Source organism: Pristiophorus japonicus, chromosome 1 (assembly GCF_044704955.1).
Source record: "Pristiophorus japonicus isolate sPriJap1 chromosome 1, sPriJap1.hap1, whole genome shotgun sequence".
Classification (NCBI taxonomy): domain Eukaryota; kingdom Metazoa; phylum Chordata; class Chondrichthyes; family Pristiophoridae; genus Pristiophorus; species Pristiophorus japonicus.
In genome coordinates, this window is record NC_091977.1 from 88,254,019 (window position 1) to 88,271,517 (window position 17,499).

The window sequence follows — 17,499 nt, forward strand, 5'->3', positions numbered from 1 at the left end:
ACCCCCCCCACCCCCCACCGACAAGGATAGATGTTTGACCAACTCAAAGGGATAATGGTATCTCGATGGGAAGAGAAGTCATTTCTGAAGATGGTCTACCTGTGTTCAAATAGCAAGGGTGAGTGTGCGGAGGTAAGGCGGGCAGGTGAGTATCTGGAGGTGGGGCGGGGCTAGTGTTTGGGGGGTGCGGGGTGGTGAGAGTCCGTGGGGGGTGTTCAGGGGCAGAGCGAGTTTCTGGGGGAGGTGAGTGGTGTCCGGGGGAAGTGAGTGTCCGGAGCGGGAAGGGGTGAGTGACTGTTCGGGGGAAAGTGAGTGCGGAGTGGCGGGCGGCAAGGGCGGGGGTGTCCTCTTATGGCTAAAGGGATCAATGGGTATGGAGAGAAAGCAGGAAAGGGGTAGTGAGGTGGATGATCAGCCATGAATTATTGAATGGTGGTGCAGGCTCGAAGCACCGAATGGCCTGCTCCTGCACCTATTTTCTATGACACACATCCTGCCCCCTCACTCCCCGGACACTCCCCTCATCTTTCCCTCCTCCCCCCCCCCACCCCCCACTCACACATCCCCCCCGCCAAACACTCGCACGCCCCCCCCATCCCCCCAGACACACTCCTGCTCTAATTTCCACTCCCCCCCCGGCACTCACTCAGCCCTGAACCCTCACATTCCCTCCCCACCCCCTCCAATACTTTCCTCCTCCTATCCCCTCCGGACACCGCCCCCCCCCCCCCCCCACTCCGCACTCACTTTCCCCCGAACAGTCACACCACCCCTCCCCCTCCGGACACACTCACCCCCCCCAGACACTCGCTCCGTCCCTGAACACCCTCCTCCCCCCACAACCCTGGACACTCTCACCACCCCGCACCCCCCAAACACTAGCCCCGCCCCACCTCCAGGCACTCACCCGCCCGCCTTGCCTCCGGACACTCACCCTTGCTATTTGAACACAGGTAGAACATCTTCAGAAATGACTTCTATTCCATCGAGATACCATTATCCCTTTGAGTTGGTCAAGCGTCTATCCTTGTCGGGGGGGGGGAGCGGTTGGGCAGGACGTATGTCGGGGGGGGTGGGTGAGGGGGCAGGATGTGTGTCGGGGGGGAGTGAGGGGGCAGGATGTGTGTCGGGGGGGTGAGGGGGCAGGATGAGTGTCCGGGGGGGTGAGAGGGCAGGATGTGTGTCGGGGGGGGGGGGTGAGGGGGCAGGATGTGTGTCGGGGGGGGGGTGAGGGGGCAGGATGTGTGTCGGGGGGGGGTGAGGGGGCAGGATGTGTGTCGGGGGGGTGAGGGGTGAGGGGACATGATGAGAGAATGAGTGTCGGAGGGGTGAGGGGGCAGGATGTGTGTCGGGGTGGTGAGGGGGCAGGATGTGTGTCGGGGGGTTGAGGGGGCAGGATGTGTGTCGGGGGGGTGAGGGGGCAGGATGAGTGTCCGGGGGGTGAGGGTGCAGGATGTGTGTCGGGGGGGTGAGGGGGCAGGATGTGTGTCGGGGGGGGTGAGGGGGCAGGATGTGTATCGGGGGGGGGTGAGGGGGCAGGATGTGTGTCGGGGGGGGTGAGGGGGCAGGATGTGTGTCGGGGGGGTGAGGGGTGAGGGGGCAGGATGAGAGGATGAGTATCGGAGGGGTGAGGGGCGAGGGGGCAGGATGTGTGTCGGGGTGGTGAGGGGGCAGGATGAGAGGATGAGTGTCGGAGGGGTGAGGGGCGAGGGGGCAGGATGTGTGTCGGGGGGGTGTGAGGGGGCAGGATTTGTGTCGGGGGTGTGAGGTGTGAGGGGGCAGGATGTGTGTCCGGGGCGGGGGGGGGGTGCTGGGGGCGGTTTGGGGGGCTGCCATTAGCTGCCTGTCACTAAAAACAGAGACTGTGATTTGATGACCCTTATGGCTAAAGGGATCATGGAGTATGGAGAGAAAGCATGAAAGGTGTACTGAGGTGAATGATCAGCCATGATCTTATTGAATGGCGGTGCAGGCTCGAAGGGCCGAATGGCCTACTCCTGCACCTATTTTCTATGTTTCTATGAACCACTGGGGAAGCAGATGGGCAGGGAAACAGGTTTGCCAGGAAGAACTGGAGGCAGTGAGACTGGCGAGTGAGAAAGTGAGCTGAGGTGCACTTTTGGTAGATGAATAAGCAGGTAAGCCGGGGAGTATTTGGGTTGGGGCAGGATACCTTCCCAGTCCAGTCCACCTTCACCCAATGGGAGAAGTTGAAAGATAGTGAATGAGGCACCAGCAAATGGTGTGTTTGAATAGTCCAGTCTAGAGCTGATCAAGGTACCTTTACAAGTTTCAGAAAAAAAAAGTGCCGAGGTAAAAGTTGATGTCGGCAATGCTGCAGAAGTTGTTGACAGCAGCTGTGGTGATGGTTAGGATGTGGGTTTAAAGCTCAACTCAGATTCAGACTGAGGGAATGGCCAAAAAAGGGGATAGAATCATTGGCAGAGCTGCGGGGGGCTAAGCTAAAGATAACAGCTTTGCACTTTCTGATGCTGATCTGGAGGATGTTGTAACTCATCCAAGACTTGATGTATGCAATCAGACACCATGGAAGCAATTTAGAGAAGTGGTGCAGAGGACGTGGTGATGTTTGCCGACTGCCAGCCCATTGGTGCCTAAACATGGGGCAGTAGAGGGACCAAAATGGCACTGAAATCAGAACCACCAACTGAACACTGGTTACCTGCCCATTTCAAATTTTGGGAAAACCTCAATTTAGGTGGCCAGAACTCCTGCTAGGTGCAGGCAGGGTTTTAATGAACATATGCTAATCAGGGTCAGATGGACACAGGACCCACAATGCCATTTTTGCCTCTGCCTGCATAGCTGCCAACAGTTCTTGCTCCTGTCCACAAACCATGGGCAGTCCGTGGAGATACTCCAGTGATATTTTAAAGGAATATTTATCTGCTCTCAGCTAAAACAATGGAAAGGTTTGGGATACTCATTGCTTGAATTACCTTATGGTTTTTGCTACTTAAAAGGATTTCAAAATATTTGCAGTGATGTAGAATATTCTAAGATCTTAAGAATCTTCTGGCAATGCACTTTTTTCTTCATGGGGATCCTGGCAATTCCATTCTTGTAAAAAGAGACGGAGCAGCAGCTGCAGGAGGGTGGAGCAAATAGTTAATAGTCGTAGGGAAAGCAAATAGAAAGAGTCGTGCACGCAGGAATCCTTTCTCTGCTAACAGAGTTTATCGGCCCAGGACAACATACCTACAGTTCTCTGATAAGCTGCACTTATCTAAGGAGCTCTAAGAGAGTTGTGTCACCTCATGCAACAAGACCTGTAATCAACTGTCACAGCTAGTACAACATTGCCGAGGTCACTGCAGCCTGAACTTCTATGCAGCCAGCTCGTTTCAGTCTGTCAAAGGGAATAACAACATCAGTCAGTCTGAAGTTCATGTTTGCATTAAGCAGGGAAATAAAGTCCTGATTTCAACTGTAAGCAACAGAATAGAGCTCTGGGGTTCGCACAGATGGCAGGTTTTCCCCTTATCCATGGCCTCATTGACTGCATTGTAGTTGCCTTACTACTTCAAACAGCCCCAGTAGCTTTATGAATTGCTAACCTCCTAGAACCCTACAATCCTCGGAGAACTCTGTGTTCTGATTACAGGTCTTGTTGGAGGAGATGGTGGAGCTCAGACCCTGAATAGAGCCACGATGAGCACCTCTGATATCATCATCATCATAGGTGGTCCCTCGAACGAGGATGACTTACTTCCACATGAGTTCAGATGTTTCAATGAAGGACCCGATATTCCAGTTCTGAACTCCAGTTGAAGGGGTGGAAGATGCCTGTGCGTGGATTTTTTTAACTTGTGGTGACCGTTGCACATGAGCCACCACACCGGCTTGACAGAGCTAGGCCTTTATCCAGTGGCAAGGATTAACCAGGACGACTGGAGACCAGTTCTGCTGATATATACTACTACTACTGGTGACACAACCTCCTGTAGGGAGGGCCCAGTTACACCATCCATTGAGGTCACCACATGCTCATGGTTGACTGAACGCCATACAAGTTGATAGTGGACTCCTCCACCATTTTTGACATTTTAGGACGTGAGTTTGCCCTCCAGTGGGCTGTTTCCTGGGCTGTCCTTTCCACTGCAGTTGATCCTGTCCCTGAATCAATAAATCACCCAGTTCAGATCCTTCGAACTCACTATCTATTCCATACGGAGTGCTGATATATATGTGCTGGTGCTTGGAAGGGTCAGAGAAAGTAACAGTGCATCTTTGAGAGGTTCTCTCTCTCAGTCTGCGTGGCTGCAAGGTCCAAGTCATCTGAATGACCTAGAAAAAAGGGAGAGGGACAAGGGTTAGCAAATAAGGACAAAGGCAAGGAGTAGCAGATAAGTGGCCATGCAATGCACCGACATGCTATCATACTAAGTATGTGAGTAAGTGAATGAAATAATTAAGTGGAAAGAGAAAAGGAAGGTAAGATGCCCGAACACCCCGCTGTGTGTGGCCTGCAGCCTGGGTATTTCCAGAGTAGATCTGTCAATCTCTGTCTCTTATTGATGTCAATGGCAGCCTCATCCATTAGCACTGGTGCCTATGTAAACGCAGGACCTCCTCCTGTTCTCATTTGCTGCCTTCTGATCTGTGCCAGCTTCTCCTGCAAGAAGAGTGGAAGTGCATTAGTCTGTGTTCTGTTGAAGGGTTTTCAAGATGTAGCAGCTTAGCATAGTGTGCATGATAACACAAGAAGCAGAATATGCCAAGGGGGGAAAATAGTTGTAAGGGCAGTAGCAGGTTTTGAGTGCAAGCAGAAGGAGGTGCAAGGAAGTGTCCTGTTCTGATTGGGGGAGAAGCATGGCAAGTGGGGAATGGGAGATCTGATAGACCTGTATGCAGAGCTGTGCACAGAGCAAGAGAGATAAGAGAAGTCTTACCTTAGCAGACTTGATGAGGTTGTTAATTTTTTTCCTGCACTGAAGTTCTCAGAACAATAATTGAGACATTTACCTATTCAGCCACCTCTCACCATTGCTGCTGAGAAATTTGTCTAGGCTCCTGCCACCCATCAGAGGGGAAGAAGATCTGCTGCCTGCTGCTGACTTGGGTCTATGAGCACCTCTTCCGCTGCATAAGAGTATCTGGGATCCCTGGCTGAAGGCATGCTGCCTTCTGCTCCAGAATATTGCTGTCCACTATACATCATCAAAAAGCGCACCTACCACTTACGGTACATCAGGCTGCCTTTAAGTAGTGGCTACCTGCTGGATATTCTGTCCTCCCAAATAGCGAGCTGCCTATAGAGAGCACTACTGTCAGCTGTGGCTCAGTGGTAGTATCCTATGGCACTATTTCGAAGATAAGCAGTGGAGTTCTCCCACCTCTCAATTGCTGTTGAGAAATGTATCTGGGCACCTGCTGCCTGTAAGAGGGAAAGAGTTGTCCTGGCCAATATTTATCCCTCACCAACACCTAAAACCGCCAGGTTATCAACACCTAAAAACCCCCGGATTATCAACACCTAAAAACCCTCGGATTATCTGGTCATTATCACATTGCTGTTTGTGGGAACTTGCCGTGCGCAGATTGGTTGCCGCATTTACTACATTACACTTCAACAAAGCAGGCTCGAGGGGCCGTATGGCCTACTCCTGCTCCTATTTCTTATGTTCTTAGTACTTCATTGGTTGTTGAGCGCGTTGGGACGTCCTGAGGTCGTGAAAGTCACGATATAAATGCAAGTCTTTCTTTATTAGCACTCGCAGTTCACCGATTGAATTTCAATTAGGCCCGGCCACAAAACTGGCCTGGGCGCCCTGCCAATTCCATCGGATGGCCACCAACCCACTGCACCTGCCTTGTGTACACCATGCACGAAAATCCCCAGCGCTGGACATTTATTACAAAAGGCAGCAGCAGCAATGCAGGATGTCCCGCCTTATTTGGTGCTCCAAAACATTTCCCTTTCACTGTATGGGCACAGCCCTTGTCATTTATTGAAACTTTAGGAGGAGAGAGAAAAAAAAATCACTCCACATTGTAGGTGGTGCAGAGTAACGGAGTGAGGATTGGCGGAGGGAGGCCACCGAAGAAATCCAGGACGCTGAAGAAGCGGAGAAAGAAGCAGATTAATCCTGCTCCTTCCGACCAGTGCCAATACTTGTGGCCAGACACTGCTGGAAGAATGTTAGCTGTCGCCGCAGCAGCGGTCGCGGGAGCCATCGCCTTGCTGTTTCTCCTGAACCTCACCTTTCCCTATCTGTGTGAGGACGCGCGCTTCGTGTTGAGGGCCAGCAAGTTCGGCTTCAGGCTTTTAAATGTTTACCTCACCAAAAAGGTGCTCACCGTCCTGGACCGCTTCGCGCACCAGGCGCAGGCAAACCCCGACAAAACCTTCCTTCTTTTCGAGGGCCGGCCTTACACTTACCGGGACGTGGATAGCAGAAGCAACCGAGTAGCTCACGTCTTCCTTCAGCACCAGCCCGGCGTGAGAGCGGGGGACACGGTGGCGCTGCTGATGAGCAACGAGCCCGACTTCGTGTGCGTCTGGTTCGGCTTGTCCAAGCTCGGCTGTGCCGTGGCTTTCCTCAACACCAACCTCCGCGTACGGTCCCTCTTGCACTGCCTCGACAGCTCGGGTGCCAAGACGCTGATAGTGGGAGCGGGTAAGAAAGAACTTGCATTTATATCGCGCCTTTCACCTCCACCCAATGCCCACAGCGCTTGACAGGCAATGAAGTACTTTTTGAAGCGTTCGTCACTGTTGCAGTGCAAGCAGCCAATCTGCCCACATACAGCAATCCGGCAAGTGATCAGATACGTTTTGGTGATGTGTTGAATGAGGTCTAAATGTTGGCCAGGACACAGGGTGATCTCCCCTGCTCTTCTTTGGATAATGTCATGGGACCTTTTACATCCACATGTGATGGCAGACAGGACCTTGGTTTAACGTCCCATCCAAAAGATTGAGCTTCCAACAATGTAGCAGTATGTCAGCACTGCGCTGAAGTGTTACACGAGATTATGTGCTCAAGTCTCTTCAGTAGGGCTTGAACCCATGACCTTCTGACTCAGATTGCTACTCGTTCCTTCGTTTGTACTTCAACATTGAAGGGCACGGCCAAAATATCATCCTATTTCCTGCAGTCAGTTTTTTGACTGATGAGAGCGATTTTTGCTCAGAATGAGCGTCCACCGAGTGAACAGTGGATTGGGAACTTAATTTTTCAGGCGAGACTTCATCAGCTGCAGTTTATATTCAGCATCATAAATTTGTTGGGCCTCATAGTAGGAGTTTCACCTTGTTTTCTTGAGCAAATTGTTCCCACTTATGGATGTCTAATTTGCACTGTTTCAGAGTCACTTTTAAACAGACTTTATATCTCTTTTGCTGACCACCATGAGATCACTGATCAATTGTTAATATGCCATAAAAGATTTTCTTTTGGATTACTTCATCAGACATTTGCAGACCTGACCAGTGTAGCCATGCCTTTATGATGAGAACATCTATTCTTTTTTTTAAGAACTTCTGTGTCAGGGATCTTGTCTTACCATCTGATCTTCATTAGTTAGCTCACGCAGCTTAGATGAAAGTAATTCTGTTGTTTAATGTGACATGCATATATTACATAGAATTTACAGTACAGAAATATCCAAGCTTCACAGACATAAAGCAGGATTTTCAGATCAACAGGCCTGTATACTTTGAGCTTGGTCTGCGGGCTGATGTTCACAGAGTTTACCAAATGCTAAGCTGGCTTTGGTGCTTGTGTAGGATGTTTCTGTATCCAAATGGACTTTTCTAGACACGGTCAGTCTGTCTATAGCCTGAAGATTGTGGTCACCATTGATGATGATAGATGCAGTGTAATACTTTAAAATGGCTAGTTGGAAGAGTACCACTATCTTTTTAAACTTGATAGTCATGAAAAATTGCAGACAAGCTTTTGCAAAGTGGTTGATGATTATTTGCATATCATCCATGGAGTGGGTCACGAGAGCATTACTGAGCCAAGGTTGACACAACTGGTAACAGTACTTGTATAGGCTAGGCTTGTTATTCCCTTGGATATTGAAGATTAAGAGATGATGTAATTGAGGTGTTTAGGATCATTAAAGGAGTTCATAGGGTAGATAGAACCTATTTCCTCTGGTGAGGGAGCCCAGAACAAGGGGGCATGACCTTAAAATTAGCGCTCGGCCATTCAGGGTTGATGACAGGAAGTACTTCTTCACACAAAGAGTAGTGGAAATCTGGAGCTCTCGTCCCCAAAAAGCTGTTGAGGCTCAGTCAGTTATAAATTTCAAAACAGAGATCGATAGATTTTTGTTATTGAAGAATATTAAGAGTTATACAATCAAGGCGGCTGGATGGAGTTAAGATAGAGATCAGATATGATCTAATTAAATAATGGAACAGGCTTGAGGAACTGAATTGCCTACTCCTGTTCCTATGTTCCTAACACAATTGGAAAACTTACACTTCTCACTTCTTTACTATGTTGGTAAAGAATGTATATACTTTTTTTGACAAGAGGTGTGTGTAGGGGGTTTGAATGTAGTGCTCACAATATGCTTTACTATCTTAAGATAAAGTACTAAGTGCATCAATTTGTGTAAACCTATAATCATAACTTTACAGAAATTGGTGTGATCAGCAGCTCAAATTTGTTCAGTCAAAATAAATTAGTTCAAAATTCCTTACATTTTAGCTAAAAGAGGCCCTTGGAGCAAATCATTTAATAAAGTGAACAAAGTTGAATTTACAACAGAAATTCAATGCATTAAAAGGATTAACTGTTCAAAAGGCACTGTCTAGGCAAAGGTTTTTGGATGGCCTTTTTTGTTTGTTATTCATAATTTTCTTGCTCGCTGCTATATCTCCTCCCACCACCCGCTCCCGCCCACCCCTGAGGGAACAGTTCCACTTAAACATATTCACATCATATATCTGTAGAATAGATTGTGTTTGATAAATAATACTGACTTGTTTTTCTATCATGATAATAGTATGCTAGGCTTTTTTTTGTGCATTTGTACCAATATACTACATAGAAACATAGAAAATAGGTGCATGAGTAGGCCATTCGGCCCTTCGAGCCTACACCACCATTCAATAAGATCATGGCTGATCATTCACCTCAGGTTGAACCTCCCTTATCCAGAACCCTCGGGACCTGGCCTGTTCTGGATAGGGATTTTTCCGGACAAGATGTGGTCATGTTAAATTAGATGATACAAGTACTGAGCAAAGGGATATCAGGGCTGGCTGGCTTGGGACTGGGAGAGCGGCAGAGAGATCATGGAGGGGCGGTGGATCACAGGGTCAGGCCAGCGATTGTGGGAGTCGGCAGTGAGGAAGGACTTCAATTTGTTCAATTTGTTCATGTTGAAGTTCTGCGCATGCACCACCCGGTGGCCAGAAATGGTTCTGGATGAGGGGTGGTTCCAGATAAGGGAGTTCTGGATAAGGGAGGTTCAGCTTGTATAGGAAAAATTGAACTTGTGTCCATCTGCGTTAATGTACTATGGTAATACCCACCCTCCTGTATGGCTCAGAGACATGGACCATGTACAGTAGACACCTCAAGTCACTGGAGAAATACCACCAATGATGTATCCACAAGATCCTGCAAATTCCCTGGGAGGACAGACGCACCAACATTAGCATCCTCAACCAGGCCAACATACCCAGCATTGAAGCACTGACCAAACTTGATCAGCTCCGCTGGGCAGGCCACATTGTTCGTATGCCAGACACGAGACTCCCAAAGCAAACGCTCTACTCGGAACTCCTTCATGGCAAACGAGCCAAATGTCGGCAGAGGAAATGTTACAAGGACACCCTCAAAGCCTCTCTGATAAAGTGCAATATTCCCACTGACACCTGGGAGTCCCTGGCAAAGGGGCGGGTAAGTGGAGCTGAGTCCACGGCCAGATCAGCCATGATCTTGTTGAATGGCGGAGCAGGCTCGAGGGGCTAGATGGCCTACTCCTGTTCCTAATTCTTATGTTCTTATTAAAAGACTGCCCTAATGGAGGAAGTGCATCCGGGAGGGCGCTGAGTCTCATCGTCGAGAGCATGCAGAAATCAAACATAGGCAGCGGAAAGAGCATGCGGCAAACCAGTCCCACCCACCCTTTCCCACAATGACTATCTGTCCCACCTGTGACAGGAACTGTGGCTCTCCAATTGGACTGTTCAGCCACCTAAGGACTAATTTTTAGAGTGGAAGCAAGTCTTCCTCGATTCCGAGGGACTGCCTATGACCGATGACTGACCAATACCTTAAATCACCCACCTTAGATTGGTGCCAACACTACCTGTATTGGTGTCAAACTTGTGATCACCACAGCTCCAAATACTATCTCCAATCATAACCCAATCTGTAAGTGTTTCTCATAAGTCAAATGGAAATAATACGAAATTTCATATGCCGATCATTAGTACTTTACTACCATTAGTGTTGCACTTGGATTTCAGTAGTGATTTTGATGAATCCAGGAGGAAAGCTGATAACGTGGCATGACTTCTGCAGTATTGCAGTTTTAATCGCCTAAAGGGAGATACATCAGCTAGAAGGAAAATCAGGAATAGGTTTTTACAGACAGCGTATTAGTATTACATAGTATTTACAGCACAAAAACAGGCCATTCGGCTCCACAGATCCATGTTGGTGTTTATGTTCCACGCAAGCCTCCTCCCACCATTCTTCATCTAACTCCATCAACATATCCTATTCCTTTTTCGCTCATGTGTTTATCTAGCTTCCCCTTAAATGCATCTATGCTAGTCGCCTCAACTACTCCTTGTGGTAACGAGTTCCACATTCTAACATAAATAAAAACAGAAAATGCTGGAAACACTCAGCAGGTCAGGCAGCATCTATAGAGAGAGAAACAGAGTTAATGTTTCAGGTTGATGACCTTTCTTCAGTGTCTCTATATCCATTTTATAATATGGAGACCAGAACTATTCACATTACTCCACGTATGGTCTAACCAAGGTTCCATACGAATTTAGCATAACTTCTCTGCTTTCCAGTTCTATCCTTTGAGAAATAATTCTCAGTGCACTGTTTGCATTTTTATGGCCTTAGTAACCTGTGTGGCTACTTTTAGTGATTTGTTTATCTGTACCCCCAAGTTGTGAATCTGTACCCCAAATCGCCTAAAGGGGTCGGAGAGCAATTTTCCAGATTTTTCCCCCTAATTAGCCTGAGTTTTACTTGTTTTTCATCTCTCCAGGAGATCACATGACCTTCAGGTGGGGTGGAGAGTGTACATATTGTGATGCAAAAGCCATTGTAGTTGTGTGGGACAGGCTGTATTACCTGTGGGTCTTTTCCTATCCGTCATTGTTGAATGGTTCGTAAATAATGAAAAATTTCAGAAGCCAAGTAATTTTAATTTATGTTTTTTCTAATGCTACTTTCAATTTTGGAGGGTCAGCTATAAGTGGTTGCCGGAGAATGATACATTTCTGGAATATATTGCAATGAATCACTTTTTATATAGTGTTATGAAATCATAGAATCTTGTAGTTAAAAAAAAGAGACCATTCAGCCCGTCATGGCTGTCAGCTTTTGAAAGAGCTATCCAATTAGTCCCAATCCCTTGTTCTTTCTCCATAGCCCTGTAAATCTTTCCTTTTCAAGTATATATCTCATTTCCTTTGGAATGGTAGTATTGAATCTGCTTCCACCACCCTTTCAGCTAGTGCATTCCAAACCATGTCAAGTGAAACACACAAATTACAGCCCGGAAGGCGGCCATTCAGCCCACTGCTTCAGTGCCAGTGCTGGTGCTCTTCAAACGGGGTAATTCACTCTAATCCCATTTCTTTACCTTGTCCCCAAATCCCTTTTCAAAAACCTATCCTTTTCCTTTTTAAATTACATGACATTTCCCACTCATAATTGTTGTAATATTTATATGTTTATTTATATTTGAGATGTGTTTATAGTTTTTATGCTGGCAAATGCTATTTTTCATATGTATGTAGCATTTGCACATAAACTTAATTTAGCCACGTACTAGCTCAAACAACTTGGCTTTGAACACCTTCCTCCACTGCTACCTGAACACAACATTTCTAATGTGTTTTGTTAATGATTCTCTTTCTAATAATCTTCTCCATTGGTGATGGGGTGTAATCTAGATAAAAGTCCTGGAATCCTGTGTAACAAAATGGAGAATTTGACCTATCTAGTCACAATAAACGAATGGACCCAGAGATCCCAAGGAGGACTTTTCATGATGAGATTTTAAAGGGTAGAGTGTTAATCTGTATTTTGAAAAAAAACTGTAAAAGTTCAGCTAAATCAATTCACCCACTTTATTGCGTAAGACTTTAGACATTTCTAATTAGAATTCATATCTGATTTTTAGCCAGGGAAAAGAAAATGAAGTCCAGTAATGGTGATACTGCCCTTGCCTGTGCAGAAGTTTCTGTGCTCTAAACTCCACACAGCATTTATACTTATATCAAATTGTTGCATTTATACAACAAAACAATTACTTTGAAATGCAGTGATCTTAGGCAAACAGGGCAACCATTTGGATTGGCAAAGTCCCACAGAGAGCAATAAGATGAATGACGAGTTAATCTGTTTATTTTACTCTGAGTATCAATTTTATTTTTGTTGCCTGAAAAATACTATGTTCATGTCTAAATTTAAAAACATTTAAAATGTTAAAGCGTTATCTAATTCAAAAGTTTTCTTAATGAATAGGTATTTTTTAAAGGTGGTATTACTTTACTTTCATTTTTCAGAAATCTACAATCCTGCTATCATGTCTCCGCCAACCCATTCCCAAATTGTACGTGTACAACCGTGATCTTTATTCAAATATTATAGTAAACGTTTTCAGGTATTGGGCACTTTTTTCCATAAACTTCAGTAATTCTCTTCCCAACTTGGTACAAACCTGATAAAATAACTGTGACAGTAGTCATTGGAAGCTTAAGCTCAGCTTCAATTCTACTCATTTAGGATTGTAAACTAAAAACAATTCACAGTGTTGTCATGCTTCCAGCAGATCCGTTCTTCAGTTAATGCCTCATAGATATGCTGCCAAATAAATAACAAAACATTGCCCCAGTAACTCGCAAATATGTTAACAATCTTTACTGATTTTTTTTGTAAAAGCCTTGTTATACAAAGTGCTACAGTAATTTTATTTAAAAGCCGAAGAAGGGTTTGATGCAGGCCTATAAAAATTTGCATATTTTTACCAGTCTATAAGCAGCAAGTGAGTCCTGCTTTATTAGCTACTATACATGAGAAAGGTTTCAAGGGAATGGGTTAATTTGGATTCAAGGTTATTTTTTTTCTTCTGCAAAAGTGAGACATGTATTGAATATAACAAGGCCCATGGTTACTGACAGAACTCCATGGGAAGAGCTATACTTCTGACCGTATCATTTAATGGTCCACAAAATTGGGTACTGTATTAACAAACTTGTTTTCTTTGATAAAGTGATCAAGAAGTCCTGGTCTTCATAAAAACTTCCATATAAATGGGGCATATAATAGAACCTTTCAATATGAAAAGTATTTAATCTGTGTCCTAACTTATGTAATGGGTTATGCATCGTGGCACCAGCTGAATGTTCTCTGCATTCAAATCCCTTTTCAATGCCCAAATTATCACTTTTATAACTTATTTAATATTGGGAACTGTGGTGAAATAAAAATTTTTGTTAACTCTTTGCAGTGGTTTATGCTCTTATGTAAATCTCTGCACATCAAAAACATACACTACATGACAGCTATCATCAGTAGAAGATAAATTAATCACAGAAAGCAAAAATTAATAGACCAAACAGAAAAGTAAATTAGTATGCAAATGATAGGTCAGCTGGTGAATGCAATGTGTAACTAAGTTATGTAAACTAGAAGGTCCTGAGGTTCAATTCTCAGCCAGTGCTGAGCTAGTTGATGTCAGCTGAGCTGGTTGTACAGAATTGCAATTTGCTCCTAAATTCAGCAAGGGTTTTTTACTCCTGATAACTATACAACAATACCTGTTGGAAAGTGAGTTCATGTAGATGTTGATCAAGGGCAGGATCGGGTTTGGCAGAGTTAAATTACCTTGCCAACATCCACCAGGCTTGCATGTGAAAGATGGTTACTTGGGCAAGATACTGAAGAGCAACAATAAGCAGTGCCTTCGAGAGAGAAGCAAGGGGAGGGAATTGGGCAAACCCTATCCAAAATAAATTACATGGATTCAAAAACAAATCACAGTTATCTTGTATCAAAATCCAGTTTGGGTTTCAGGAAACCTTTAGGAACCACTTCATCATTACTTTTCTCAGCTAAATATCATACCTTCCTGTTAGGGTTTTGTAATACTGATGTAGTTATTACTTGCTATACAAATAAAGTAATTACAGGAAGACAGTGTCAGTATATATTCAGATAGACCAACCATTTATGATCCAACTGGTTTGCCTACGAGTTGAATAAGACTAGAACATGCCACAAAAAACATTATGGGTCAATCAGCAATGGTAAAGAGAAAAGATAAGTTAATATTTCAGGTATGAAACCTTCATTAGTTCTGATGAAAGATCTACAACTGGATATTCAATTATTTTTTTCTCTTTCCAGATGCAGATGGACCAGTTGCATATTTCCACCATTTTTAAGTTTTATTTCAAATCTCTAGTGTTTACAGTTTTTTTCTTTTTGTCCAATTGGAATGGTTTAGTGGAAAAGCACAATTTGTTTTTATTTAAAACTAAAGAGTACTTAAAGCCACAATAAAACTACTCAATCCCACAAGAAAGAGATTTGCATGTCATGTCATACAATACAACTGAGCATCACAGATCATTCTAAGTATTTGGTGCCTGAATAGTGTTTGGTTTCATGTGTTGGTTTCTTTTTTCATCGAACCATGAGATTTGATGCCATGGTTCTTTCATCTCCCTCTGGGATTGAATGAAGCACAATTCAAAGCAATGAACCTTCCCTTTCCCATGGTATACAGATTTTTAAATTCAAATTATTTGGTTTCTACAGCAAAAACCTGACCCCAATTGAACTGCTTTAAGTGCCATGCTAGTACAGCCTGCTTCCGATGGATGGGTCTTGTAGAGCTAGCATCAGCCTCCAAAATAAAGCTGCTGGATTCACTAAAGCTAGCTACCAAAAAGACACACTTTTTTAACCAGGAAATACTTTTTTTTTTAAACCAGGTCTTCTTGGAGTTGGCCTTATTGAGTCAGTCAGCTTTACTTTGGGGTTGCCACTGGCTGCACGAGATCCACATTGGAAGCCACCAGCACTGTCACACAATATAAAATCTGTTCAGGGCAACTTCACCAAGTGCAGTCATAAAAATAAGTGATGCTGGAAAATATAAATGTAATACTAATGCAGTAGAAGGTGCTCTTCTATGTTGGAATTTAGGCACATTATTGGATAGGCTGGGGAATATTTATTTTTCATGTAGTTTGCTCTTCTGTGGAATTCCTAATACTAACTATAATTGGGTGAAAATATAGAAATGTTCAATTTCTTTAACAATGACATTCTTAACTGTGATCACAAAATCTTTCTTCACTTAAATAAGTGTGTCTGTGGGTGGGTTAAGGTGCTGTCAGGGGGGCATAGTCAGGTGTGCGTCGTCTAAGCAAATCTGCACACTTTTTGGGCCCAAATTTCTAGCTGCGCCTAGAACGGCGCAGTCCCGACCTGGATGCCCGTTTTTCGCGCCACAAAGTGCGCCTAAAAAAACCCTCCAGATTCTCCACCTTCCTGCAGGTCCTCTGGCCCTCGGCGCGGCGCAGCAGGAGCTGTAGGGGGCGGAGCCAGGTCCCTGCGCTGAAAACAGTGCCGGGACCTCTGCACATGCGCGCTACAGTGGACGCGCAAGTGCAGTAGGTCCAGGCGCCCGAAACTGTGGGAGGGGCCCGAAGCACGCAGCCCCTAGCCCTGGCCGAATGGCCTCACTGGGGCTGCGTGAATAAGGCTACTCCCACGGCCAGCTCCTGCTACCTCCCGACCCGACTCGACTCCCGCTTCCCGCCCCCTGCCTCCAGACCCGACCCGACTCCCGCTTCCCCCCACACCCCCCCCCCCCCCCCCGCTCCCGGACCAGACCCGACTCACGCTTCCCCACCCCGCCGCCCCCCCCGCCTCCGGAACCGACCCGACTCCCGCTTCCCCCCCCGCCCCCCGGACTGGATCCGACCTGACCTCCCTCCACCCGACCTGACCTCCCTCTCCCTCCCTCCCCCCGACCCGAACCGAACCGACCTCCCTTCCACCACCCCCCCCCGACCCGACCCGACCCAACGCCACCTACCTGCAAATCTGGTGCTGGGGACGGGCCCTGCCTGAAGTCTCGGGCCCGGCCCGTTCAGCCTCCCCCCCCCTTCTCCTTTCCCCCACCCCACATCTCCTTCCCCCCCCCCATCTTCTTCCTCCCCCATCTTCTTCCTCCCCATCTTCTTCCCCCCCATCTCCTTCCCCACCCCATCTCCTTCCCCACCCCATCTCCTTCCCCACCCCATCTCCTTCCCCACCCCATCTCCTTCCCCACCCCATCTCCTTCCCCCCACCCCATCTCCTTCCCCCCAATCTCCTTCCCCCCATCTCCTTCCCCCCCATCTCCTTCCCCCCATCTCCTTCCCCCCCATCTCCTTCCCCCCCATCTCCTTCCCCCCCATCTCCTTCCCCCCCATCTCCTTCCCCCCCATCTCCTTCCCCCCCATCTCCTTCCCCCCCACCTCCTTCCCCCCCACCTCCTTCCCCCCCATCTCCTTCCCCCCATCTCCTTCCCCCCCCATCTCCTTCCCCCCTCTCCTTCCCCCCCTCTCCTTCCCCCCCTCTCCTTCCCCCCCTCTCCTTCCCCCCCTCTCCTTCCCCCCCTCCCTTCCCCCCTCTCCTTCCCCCCCTCTCCTTCCCCCCCTCTCCTTCCCCCCCATCTCCTTCCCCCCCATCTCCTTCCCCCCCATCTCCTCCCCCCCATCTCCTCTCCCCCCCATCTCCTCCCCCCCCATCTCCTTCCCCCCCATCTCCTTCCCCCCCATCTCCTTCCCCCCCATCTCCTTCCCCCCCATCTCCTTCCCCCCCATCTCCTTCCCCCCCATCTCCTTCCCCCCCATCTCCTTCCCCCCATCTCCTTCCCCCCCATCTCCTTCCCCCCCAACTCCTTCCCCCCCATCTCCTTCCCCCCCATCTCCTTCCCCCCCATCTCCTTCCCCCCCATCTCCTTCCCCCCCATCTCCTTCCCCCCCATCTCCTTCCCCCCCATCTCCTTCCCCCCCATCTCCTTCCCCCCCATCTCCTTCCCCCCCATCTCCTTCCCCCCCATCTCCTTCCCCCCATCTCCTTCCCCCCCATCTCCTTCCCCCCCATCTCCTTCCCCCCCATCTCCTTCCCCCCCATCTCCTTCCCCCCCATCTCCTTCCCCCCCATCTCCTTCCCCCCATCTCCTTCCCCCCATCTCCTTCCCCCCCATCTCCTTCCCCCCCCATCTCCTTCCCCCCCATCTCCTTCCCCC

The 17,499-nt window shown here is 47.3% G+C and overlaps 1 protein-coding gene across 2 annotated transcripts in view; it reads left to right on the plus strand.

Annotated features, from left to right (window-relative positions):
* Positions 1–5,939: 5,939 nt before the first annotated feature.
* slc27a6 (solute carrier family 27 member 6) overlaps positions 5,940–17,499 on the plus strand; it is a 145,003-nt gene continuing 133,443 nt past the window's right edge. For both annotated transcript variants that reach the window (XM_070881613.1, XM_070881623.1), the window contains exon 1: positions 5,940–6,641. In XM_070881613.1, the coding sequence (XP_070737714.1) occupies positions 6,161–6,641 (481 nt within the window). In that variant the 5' untranslated portion in view covers positions 5,940–6,160. The remainder of the gene's footprint in view (positions 6,642–17,499) is intronic.